The sequence below is a fragment of the Arachis hypogaea genome, chromosome 11 (genome assembly GCF_003086295.3).
Source record: "Arachis hypogaea cultivar Tifrunner chromosome 11, arahy.Tifrunner.gnm2.J5K5, whole genome shotgun sequence".
Taxonomy (NCBI): Eukaryota; Viridiplantae; Streptophyta; class Magnoliopsida; order Fabales; family Fabaceae; genus Arachis; species Arachis hypogaea.
The window spans coordinates 11,616,344-11,627,386 of NC_092046.1; the positions used below are offsets into that span (position 1 = coordinate 11,616,344).

General features: G+C 33.1%; 1 protein-coding gene across 2 annotated transcripts; it reads right to left on the reverse strand.

Annotated features, from left to right (window-relative positions):
• Positions 1-238: 238 nt before the first annotated feature.
• LOC112720254 (uncharacterized) lies at positions 239-8,609 on the reverse strand. 2 transcript variants are annotated; one of them, XM_025771127.3, is made up of 14 exons: positions 8,105-8,609; positions 7,716-7,807; positions 6,728-6,931; positions 6,281-6,378; positions 5,967-6,160; positions 5,643-5,821; positions 4,741-5,085; positions 4,585-4,649; positions 3,520-3,568; positions 3,261-3,414; positions 2,344-2,428; positions 2,188-2,257; positions 1,321-1,461; positions 239-991 (listed from the first exon to the last, which is right to left on the reverse strand). In XM_025771127.3, exons 1-14 carry the CDS (start codon positions 8,199-8,201, stop codon positions 686-688), a joined length of 2,079 nt encoding a protein of 692 aa, XP_025626912.1. In that variant the 5' UTR covers positions 8,202-8,609; the 3' UTR covers positions 239-685. The 2 variants fall into 2 exon arrangements, with proteins under 2 accessions (XP_025626912.1, XP_025626913.1); XM_025771128.3 differs by having other exon boundaries at positions 3,264-3,414; positions 8,105-8,607.
• Positions 8,610-11,043: the final 2,434 nt, after the last annotated feature.

The window sequence follows — 11,043 nt, forward strand, 5'->3', positions numbered from 1 at the left end:
ATTTTACAAAAATATAATTTTAAGTGTGTACATCCAAACATAGTTAAAATATAGATCATCGAAACCCTTTATATTAGATCCATCCAAGAAAATCACACTATATAGTATTTGGTTAGTAGTCCAAAACAAAGGAGGGAAGAGAATCTTGAAAAATTTTACCAAAAGGAAAATCTTGTCATTCTATAATAACATTACGGAAATTCAAGTAATGACGATTATGGGAGAAAGAAGAATCATGTACACTAATCTCTTTCTTTTTCCTTTTTGGACCAATCATATCCTTATACAACCCATTACCACTGCACAAATATAAACAAACCCAATTTGGGTATGCCAGAAGACATTAAAGGTACATAGGTTTGCATTTTTATTTTCTAATTTTATTTTTAGTATTTTCTGTTTTCAGAATTTGTAAAGAAAATAATAAAACAGAAGATGAAAACAGAAAATAGAGTTTTATTTTCACTATTTTGTATTTTCCTTTCACAAAATTCAAAAAATAAAAAATACTAAAAATAAAAACAAAAAATGAAAATGCAAACCAAAGATACCTTAAAATTTTCTATTCACTAAATATATGCAAGAGAACAAAGAAGAATTTACAGTTAACTGACTAGGAGAGAGGGGAAGAAAAAACTAAAAGGAAGTGATTTGCTGATCCTAAACCTGGTGAACTGAACTTTGACTAAACCAATGTCCAATCACTTTCTAGAGAGGAAGATTTCTGGGAAGGTGATAGGCTTGCTGGTTTTGGGGGCTTCTTTGAAAATAAAGATGACTTGCTGTCGAAGAAATTCGAAAAAGCTTGTCGAATTGGCTTTTCCTCAGTGTTTACCTGATCTTTTGGTTTATCTTTCCCACCAAAGACATGGCTAAGCTTCTTAAACCGGTTCTTAAGTTCACCAGTGCTCAGAACTGAATCCTCTGTCTGTTTTGTCATCTTTAGTGCTTCCTCTGGATTCACTAACATCATCTCCACTGTTTCATACACCTACATAAAGATGTAATCATTAAAATCATCAGTACCCGATATCATAGAGAAAAGATTTTTCATTGCCATATTCACACAGATGTAAACTATACACTTATATCATGCAATAAACCTTAGACCTAAAACCTAAGCTAAACAAATTCTAAAGTGATCATTTTCAGCTCATGACTACCCTTTTAAAAGAAGTTTTGGGGTTCACTCTGCTGATTACATTTTGCACATTTCATAAAGGCAAGAATATTTAATAGAATTATAGAAGAGATAACTCAAGAAAATTTTAGATGCGATCGAACATTGCAAATTAGTCACTTTACGCGCTTAGTACCCACCTGAACAAGTTCATCAACTTTCTCACTCCATCTGTTGCTTTGACAAGTGCTAACCGCATAATCCTTGCAGTCATTGAACATCTTTGAAAAGTCACTGTTATCAGTCAGCATAGTTTCTGCTATTGCAAGCCCTAAACCAAACTGTATAATTAAAAACAAAGGCTATAATTAGAAAGGCATGAAAATGGTACAAAGGTTGATCTACAGAATATTTAACTACCAGCTATTATTGCAACTAACTGAATAATTGCGGGATAAACTTTTCCCAAGGCAATTATACATAATGGCCAAACCATACCTAAAGATATTTTCACAATTAATCTTTTCACTTATATAATAATTATCCTATATTATAAAATTTGAAATAATACAAGTTAAGAAGAATGATAATATACTTTTTAAAATTTACTCTTAATTTCAGAACTTGAATGACCAAAATTATCCAATTCCGTTTGGTAAGAAACATTTTTTCATTGAATTTTAATCAGCAAAAATATTATATTGAATGTCTGATTCACTTTTCCTTGATTAAAGAAAATATAACTCTTCGCAATAGCAAGGATACCTCCATGTGGGAAAAGATTAAAGAAAATATTTCCTTTGTTACCATTAACTTTCAAATATTTTCCCAAGTAACTGATACTAATTATAGGTATGGGTATAAACAAAATAAATAAAAATAAAACAATCACAGGTCTGAATAAATTTCAAAACACATAATAGCAAGTTATGTCCAAATATGAGACTGAGCACACCTGTAGTTCTATGAAAAGATTGATTATAGGAATGATGAAAGATAATAATTTTGTTACAACTTTTACAAAACAAAAGGAACTTATCTGAAATGAAAAGAGAGAGAGAACTTACTAATGAAACAAACAGTTGTCCAAAGAGCTCAAAAGGCGGGATATCCTCATATATATCGAGTATGCCCTCCCTAAAAATGGATGTAAAATACCATTCAAGTGAGATGGCTATAAGGAGAAAATTTAAGTTCACAGGAAAGTATTCCTTCAGACTTACACTGCCAAATCCTCATCAAAGAGAGGTGCCTGTTTAATGGCTGGTACTGGCTTAGATGTTTCCCACAATTCACGCCACAAATTTCCTGCCATCAATATTCAATGAAATTCAGAAGAAACAAGAAAATATGATCGGAAAATAGTGCATCAACATTCTTGACCAAAATTGTCACAACCCATGTAAATCTTTTAAGTAATGGTGAAAAATAGTAAACAACAAAAACATGGAAATAATAAACAATAAAGCAATTTAAAAATTTTTCGGGCAAATACTATTGAAAATCTTCTAAACATTAGACATGGTGTTGGGAATATCGAAACTTTGATTACAAACAAAGCAAACCAGATAAAATAAGAAAGAATGAATAGCCCTAGAGTTGTTTGATAAAAAGCGGGAATTGTGAACCAGGAAACTGTTGTCCACTGAGGCAGGGATCGGAGTATGTATAAACTCAATACCCGAGCACATTTCAGTTGTGTTTGGAAATCCTCAGTTCCATCTTGCAAGAAGTTATAATAATATGGTTCATTTTATAGCATTCCTTCTAAAAGAGACATGATATATTTTTCTATGTTGTCTTTCACCAAGGTATAGCAACACAAATGGGCATTTTATTACCACAATTGAATCAAATACTTTCTACATCATATAAAGTGTGGATTCCATGCATGTCTGTTACACACCCCAGCAAAAGACAACCTCTACGGCAATCAAAGATAATAAACACATAACTTATTGGTAATATTTATAAGCAATAGTTAAAGTGTGGGCACAAATGATGAAAGACATGCACTGAATTTTATTTTATTTTATTTTTTAATTTGGTGGCTTTAAGAGAAATGCTTTATCATGTGCTGATGGTCTGTTAAGATAGAAATCAAGCATAATAACAATGATGTGAAGGACAGTCAGTTCACCTTCTTTCTGCATTCGCCGACTTAGCTGTCCTCTAGAAGACGACTCGCAGCCCTCAAAAAAATCACTATCCTCGACACTTGCCTCACTTTCTGTCCAATCAGGAGGAGAGTGCCATCTTACAAAATCTTCCAGAATACAACCAGGATTTGCAGCCTAAAACATGATAACAAACACAATTAACTCACATACAGCATTAATTCCAAATAGTTAGCAACATGAATGCTAGTAAGAAAAGTGATCTTTGAGGGAGAGCCTGACCTTGAAAGCTTGCATATCAGAGAGAAGTTGAGAGCAACCAGCACCAACACTGACCATAAAAGGTAAGAAATTTATCAAGAAATGCGACTTGATATTAATTATAGTTCCTTACATCATAGATGCAAATATGCAGCAAATTGAAGATATGGATACTACAAATGGAATGCTATTTTCAGTATATTTATACTACTACTTTCTAAACTAGTAAGAACTTACTGCTAAGAAAATGGTTTCCTAATTCATGCCCTAATGTATTTTCCATTCATATCATCGACTTTTAAAACATTCCAAACCAAAGCATGAAGCCATCGCTCAAACATGTATTTACCACCACTCAGTTAACTTTGCCAATGAGCAGAAGGGGAATTTAACAGAAAGGATCCTGTAGGACCTACAAGATCCACACTTAAGCATAGATTCAATTCATGTTGAGCCATGTCTTATTTTAATTACACATTGTCGGGGAATCATGACATGATGAAAACAAGGCTGAAAAGCTATTCTTACAAGTCATATGGCTCAAAATAAGAAATTTTTTAGGAAACAAAAGGAAAGTGAAGAAGAGGATAAGACAATGTCAATCCCAATCAACTGCTGCCTCCAACACAGATAGAAATTTTATCAAATAGACAGTGACTAATTTCTAGGCTTTGCTTCAAGGAGTACATATTAAAATATAGGTAAACACGTTATAAAAATATTGCAAAGGCATTAATAAACATGCCTGAAAAGTGAAAAGCATTTAAAAAGCCCCTGAAGTAAGATGGACTTGATATTTTAGTTAGAACTTCAAAAACCTTTGACTTGGTGACAAAAATATGCTTACAAGAAACACATCTAAGTGAGGAAAATGGCAAAATAGATTGAGAATTTAAAAGTGATTATAAAAAATCCTAAACAATACCCTAAATATCCTCTTAATACTAGATGAAGTAAAAAGTAAATGCAATCAATCTTAGTATCTTAAGAAGGCAACCAATTCTTTCTTCATTCAGTAATTATAGGGATGCTTAGGAAGATAAATCATTTTCATTTAAAATAACTGTATGCAGTTACTGTACAGACCTCCCTGTCCGCAGCACAAACTCCTCAGTTTCTTTGATCAGATCTTCTGTAAGCAAGGGTCCTTCCTGCAAGAAATGGACAGAAACATCAAGCACTGGAGCATGTCTAAACAGCAATTTACAAGTGGGGCGAGAAAAAAAAGAAGATATATCAAACCTGGGTGATAGGAGAGTACACAGGCTCGCCAGTTTCTAGCATTGTCAGATCTCCAGATGGGCAATGAGCACCAAGTCGAAGAACAAGCTCCCCAGTACTTAATTTAGCATATAATAAAGGCTTCGCAGGAGCTCTGTCAGTATATTTGTCAGATCTTCCAATATTTGAATTGGCCTCTTTCATCATAGACTCCAGGGATTCGGTGGCAATAATATAGCGCATTTTCCGAGAGATGCAACAATTGATTACTTGAAATTGCTGATATAGAAGACATGAGTTTAAATCTGGAATGTCATCTAGAGGAACTCCGGGTAAATATTTTTCTTCAGACCAATGTTTCTTCAGCTGCATAATGAAAGAATAATAAACTTCTTTATCAGCTGGTAATAAAGAAAATAGAAGAGTAGCATTTATGTATACCAATTCAGTTCAAGTTAAAATGTTAAAACAGGAGTTTGTACAGGATTTCTTTCTTTCTTTTCTATGGACAAGTACAGTAAAATTTAAGAGGTTTAAAAAAATATCATAGTTTCCAATATATAGCATGCATGCAATTTGCAGTAAACAAGGAAAAGAACATACCACGGATCCCACCCAAACAGGGAACAAAACAAACAAACAAACATTTGAAAATAGTTTTTAAAAGTGGAAAGGGAAAAAAAATAGAAAGAAAGATCTAAACACTATAGCTTCTTTCTCAACATGGCATTACATCAATTATATATTCAGTTACCTGTTCAGAATAATATCATCTTAGAAGAAAACGAAAAACTGATTATAATTCATTCCATCATTGTTGTAAAACACCATCAAACTAGAAATAATTGAGTTAAACATACTTTTGGGTAAGTTATAAATGATTACATGACCATTAGAACTGCAAATAATTGAGTTAAACATACTTCGGCAACAACTCTGCACCAAAAAAGAGCCATTTTTCGGAGGGTCTTAAAGTTTCCAATAACTTCCGCCAACTTAACAACTAGGCTTTCAGGAGGAGCACCATGAATATCTCTTAGTAAAGATGTTATAGCAGTTTCCTCGGGATTGATGTTGATTTTCCTGCTAAGGAACCCTCCCTCTGCATATATCTTACAGATATTACAATCGAAGTGATTCAAGTGGAAGATAATCAAGATTGAAGCAGTGAAGTACTTAAAAAATTTTACAGACACAAAAAGGTTGATGCAGTTTTATTATCAGCAAGCCACCTAAAATTTATATACCTGGATCAAACAGAGACTTAATCAAATGCACAACTTTCTCATCGCTGCTAAACTCAGAGGTAAGTTTGTCTTCCTTTTCGCGCATCACTAAAGCCTTAACAGCAGAGAAACTTATGCCTGCCTTCTCTCTGGCAGGTGAAGAACTTGTTGATGAAGCTAGAAAATCTTTCATCGAGTTCGTTTTCCTTCCGGCCCTAGTCAAAAGGCCAAAAAAATTTAAAAGGCTAATAGATAACAACATCTTGTTATCCACTTTGAAAGAGTTTAAAATTATCAATTCATGAATTGGCAAGAAAAAAGCGAGGATAACTTACTCAACTGCTATAGCCAATTGCTTCAGGACAGATGATGGAGGAATGGGTTCCTTTGCTGTAACAGTTAAGCCTTCAACTGTTGGAATTGCTTCAGAAGCCTAAATTAAAGGTTTCAATCATGCATCACTAAACTAACCCATTTACATAATCAAATCAGAAATTAAATGCAAAAAAAAAAATCTATATTTTGTTCATTCTCAACAAGCATGAATCATTAACGCATCACAAGCATACCATATATGCCAAAAAAATCGGAATATTATTCTGATCTAATGAGTCATGGACAGCGACACAGTTTAACAGGCACTACTGTTCATAGGCAGCATAAGTTATCAAATTTTCCTAATATGCTAGGGAAACTGCCAGGTTTAGAAATTTGAAATTTCAGGCATTTCTGAAAGTACCAGAAGATCAAAACCCTGAATGAAAATGTCCAGATCTTCTTACCTTGGCTTCCTGATATTGTTTCATATTTAGGAGGTACAGATTTTCATCATAAAATGGAACACAAGCCATGTTTGTATCTCCAACTTTGTCTGTATCTTCGACTTCTTTCCTCGCCTTTCGAAGGTTGTTAATTTTATCTTGCCAATCCTGCTTTATTCCTATATGTGGAGGTCTCCACTTTATATTCTTCAATTCGCTGCGAAGCTGCCCATTACATTACATAAGTCAATTTTGTAACTACAAACTACCACTCATTACAAGAAAAATGTCGCCTAAGAAGTATTTATACTGTTTAGACATCATACACGCAAATAAGTAAACTCATACTTTCACTTTTCCATGTTAGAATATTGAAATCAAGTGAATCAAAAGATTACGAAAATCTCTGTTGCAACTAATATCAGACAAAACTGGGAAGTGGAAAATTTTCATGTTTAGTGTACAAAAAAGCTAAAGATGGTGAGCGAATAAATAAACAGGACACAATTAGTTTTACCAAAATGATTAGCTTCAACATATTTAAAGCTCAAAACAAAAAAGAATAAAATTTCAGGGCAAAATCAAAATCAAACCAATAAACTACTTCATCTGTGTTTGGATGAACTCATTTCTCGCACTTAAGGGCAAGTTCACAACCAAGAGCTACCTCTAAAATAAGTCAATCCAAACCCTAAACCCTCATTCTCAACTTCCATTCCCTTGATTGAGCTTCAATGAAAAACAAAATAATAAATAAAAACTTAAAAATAAACCCAGAATTTAATCTGTTCATACCACATTTTCATCCCCAATATGAAAGAATTTAAAATTTAAAATTTCAGGCACTCAAACTAAATTCAGCTTCTTTTTGTATTTCCCTCCAAACAGAATTACCCAAATTTCATAAAATAACAATTAAACTCTCCTTCAAAGTTCAAAGCTTCAAATTTATTTTCTTAAAAAATTGCAGAATAAATGAATAATTAAGCTCATTTCAGAACCATTTTACCTTGGAATCGTTCTCGTTATGAACAGATTCTTGTCCCTCCTGCTGCTGCTGCTGCCTCCTCAAATCGTTCCCCGATTGTTTATCAGCAGAATCTTCACCGATCAGAAAGTGGAGTCAATGCTCATTCCCAAAATCAACGTAATATAAATAAAAAACAAAAAAAACAAAAATCCAAAACAAAAAACCGAATTTCCAACAAAAGGAAAAGAAGAAGGAAAACAAAAAAACAAAAAGGATAAGACAAATCTGTTTTCGCGCAATGAGCCATGTACGAAGGTGAAAACGGGTAACAAAAATCAAAACGACGAACAAAAAAAGCATTCACAATAAAAGAAAAAGGGAAAGAGAAGAGGGGCAAAAACGGCATTCCAAGTAAGTAAAAGTTGTACCTCGATCGGATTTGAAATCCAGGATAACACGCTCCGCTTTTGCAGCCGCAGAGTGAAACGCGGTTCTCGCTTTCGACACCAACGAATGAGATTCCATTTTGTTATTTATTTTTAATTAATTAATTATTAGTAGTACTACCTAAATCTCCTCTCTCTCTCTCTCTCTATCCTCGGAGAATTGTTAACAGAAGAAACAGAAACAGAAAACAAGAAAAAGAAGCATAGAATTTAGTTAGATAGATTGGTAGAAAGAGAGAGAGAGTGTGTGTGATTTTGTAGTGATGAGCAAAATGGAATGAGTCTATGGAGACTGGGTATGAGGAAGAAGGTGGAAGGGGTTAGTGATGGTGGTGGTGGATGGTGGTGATGCTGAAGAAGACCAAGTAGATACTCATGATGCTTCTTCCTCTATGGAGTAGTACCAACTAATTTGAATTATATATTATTATTATTATTATTATTATTATTATTATTATTATTATTATTATTATTATTATTTCAGCACTTCAGACTTCAGAGTTCACAGTTTACATACACCCGCACGCGGAAAGAGAGGTCTGAATTTCAGCGCGGTGATTATTGTAAGGAAAAAAACAAGTAGTCAAGTAGTTTGTTGAAAAATAAATAAATAAAGATGTAATATAAAATAAAAAAATATAATTAGATAATAATAATATTTATTATAATTATTATCTTAATATAATAGAGATTACTAATATATTTACTAATATTATATATAAAGAGTGAGAAAGGAATATTTAGAATAATTGTAACATAAAAAAAGAAAGAATTGTTTTATTACTTGTGTCTATTGCATTTGACGATGTCTTCTATTTATACATGTAAAATGTCTTTGTTTTAATTCTTATTAAATTCATTCTCTATTGAGAATGGACATCTACGTAGTGATCCTTATCACAACACTCTTCCTTAGATGTTCATTTAGAATTATGTCTCGTTAAAACTTTACTAAAGAAAAACCCAATGAAAAAAAAATTTTAGTGAAGGAAAAATAGTACAATATATTTTGTGATGGGGACTACGTCATTAAATACCTTGTAAAAAAAACTCAATGGGAAAAAACCTGACAAAGGGAAAAAGAGTACAGTCTCCCCCTCTTGTCGACATCATTTAACATCTCAAAATCGGCGCATCCTAATCTGATATACCAATTTTTCAAAGGTGGATTTTGGAAGTGACTTTGTAAATAAATATGCCAGATTATCACTTGAGAGGATCTGTTAGACATCAATTGTCCCTTGATTTTGAAGATCATGAGTGAAGAAGAATTTGAGAAAAATATGCTTTGCTCTGTCACCTTTGATGTATCCACCCTTAAGTTGAGCAATGCATGTTGTATTATCTTCAAACAGAACAGTTGGAGCTATCTTCTAATCAATCAGTCCACATGATGACAGAATATATTGGATCAAACTCCTAAGCCAAAAATACCCGCGACTTGCTTCATGTATCGCTAGTATTTCAGCATGATTAGAGGAGGTTGCTGCTATCGTCTGTTTTGTGGACCTCCATGATATAGCTGTATCACTATACGTGAATAGGTATTCTATTTGAGATCTCCATTTGTATGGATCAGACAAGTATCCAGCATCAGCATAGCCAACTAATTGTGACTTGGATTCATATGGATAAAACAATCCCATATCAACCGTTCCATGAAGATATCGAAAGATTTGTTTGATTCCATTCCAATGTCTTCTGGTTGGAGAGGAACTATATCTTGCTATGTCAGGTCGTGTATTATTAGCAAGATACATTAGTGCTCCAATGGCACTGAAATATGGTACTTCAGGACCAAGGATATCTTCATTTTCTTCTTTATGACGGAATTAATCTTTTTCCACATCCAAAGACCTTACAATCATTGGGGTACTTAATGAATGTGACTTATCCAAATAAAATCTCTTCAAGATCTTTTCTGTGTATGTTGTTTGATGAATAAAGATCCCATTTTTTGTATGCTTGATCTGCAGGCCGAGACAAAACTTAGTATTTTCAAGATCTTTCATCTCAAACTCTTCTTTTAGAACTTTTATAGTTGTTGGAATCTCTTCAGGGGTTCCAATGATGTTTAAATAATCAACGTACACAGCAATTATAATGAATCCAAATGTAGATTTCTTTATGAAAACATATGGACAGATATCATCATTCTTGAATCCTTTTTTGACCAGATACTTAGTAAGACGATTATACCACATTCATCTAGATTGCTTTAAACCATATAAAGATCTTTGCAATTTGATTGAGTATAACCCTTGCGAATATTCATTGGATGGTTTAGATACCTTTAGTCTTTCAGGGAGTTTTCAAATAGATATCACGATCTAATGATCCCTATAAGTAGGTTGTTACCACATCCATTAAATGCATATGTAGTTTATGGTATGCAGATAAACTGACTAAATAACGCAATGTTATTACATCCACTACAGGGGAATATGTTTCTTCATAATCTATACCGGGTCTTTGTGAAAAATCTTGTGCCACAAGTCAAGCCTTGTAGCATACAACTTCATTTTTCTCATTTCGTTTTCTCACAAATATCCACCTGTATCCAACAGATTTACATCTTCTGGTGTATAGACTACAGGTCCAAAGACTTCACGTTTTGCAAGTGAGTCTAACTCAGCATTCAAAGCTTCTTCCCATTTTGGCCAATCATTTCTTTGTCGACATTCTTTGACTGTTCTTAGCTCAGAATCCTTACTTTCATGCATGATATTTAATGTCACATTATATGTAAATATTTTATTGACAACTATCTTATTTCGATCCCATTTTTCTCCTTTAAAAATATAATTTATCAAGATCTCGTCATTTTCACAATTTTCAGGTACCTAAACGTCTTTTGACGTCAAAACTATATCAGAGTTTTGGACAACTGCAGTTAGTTTTACTATGTATTTTTCAACAGG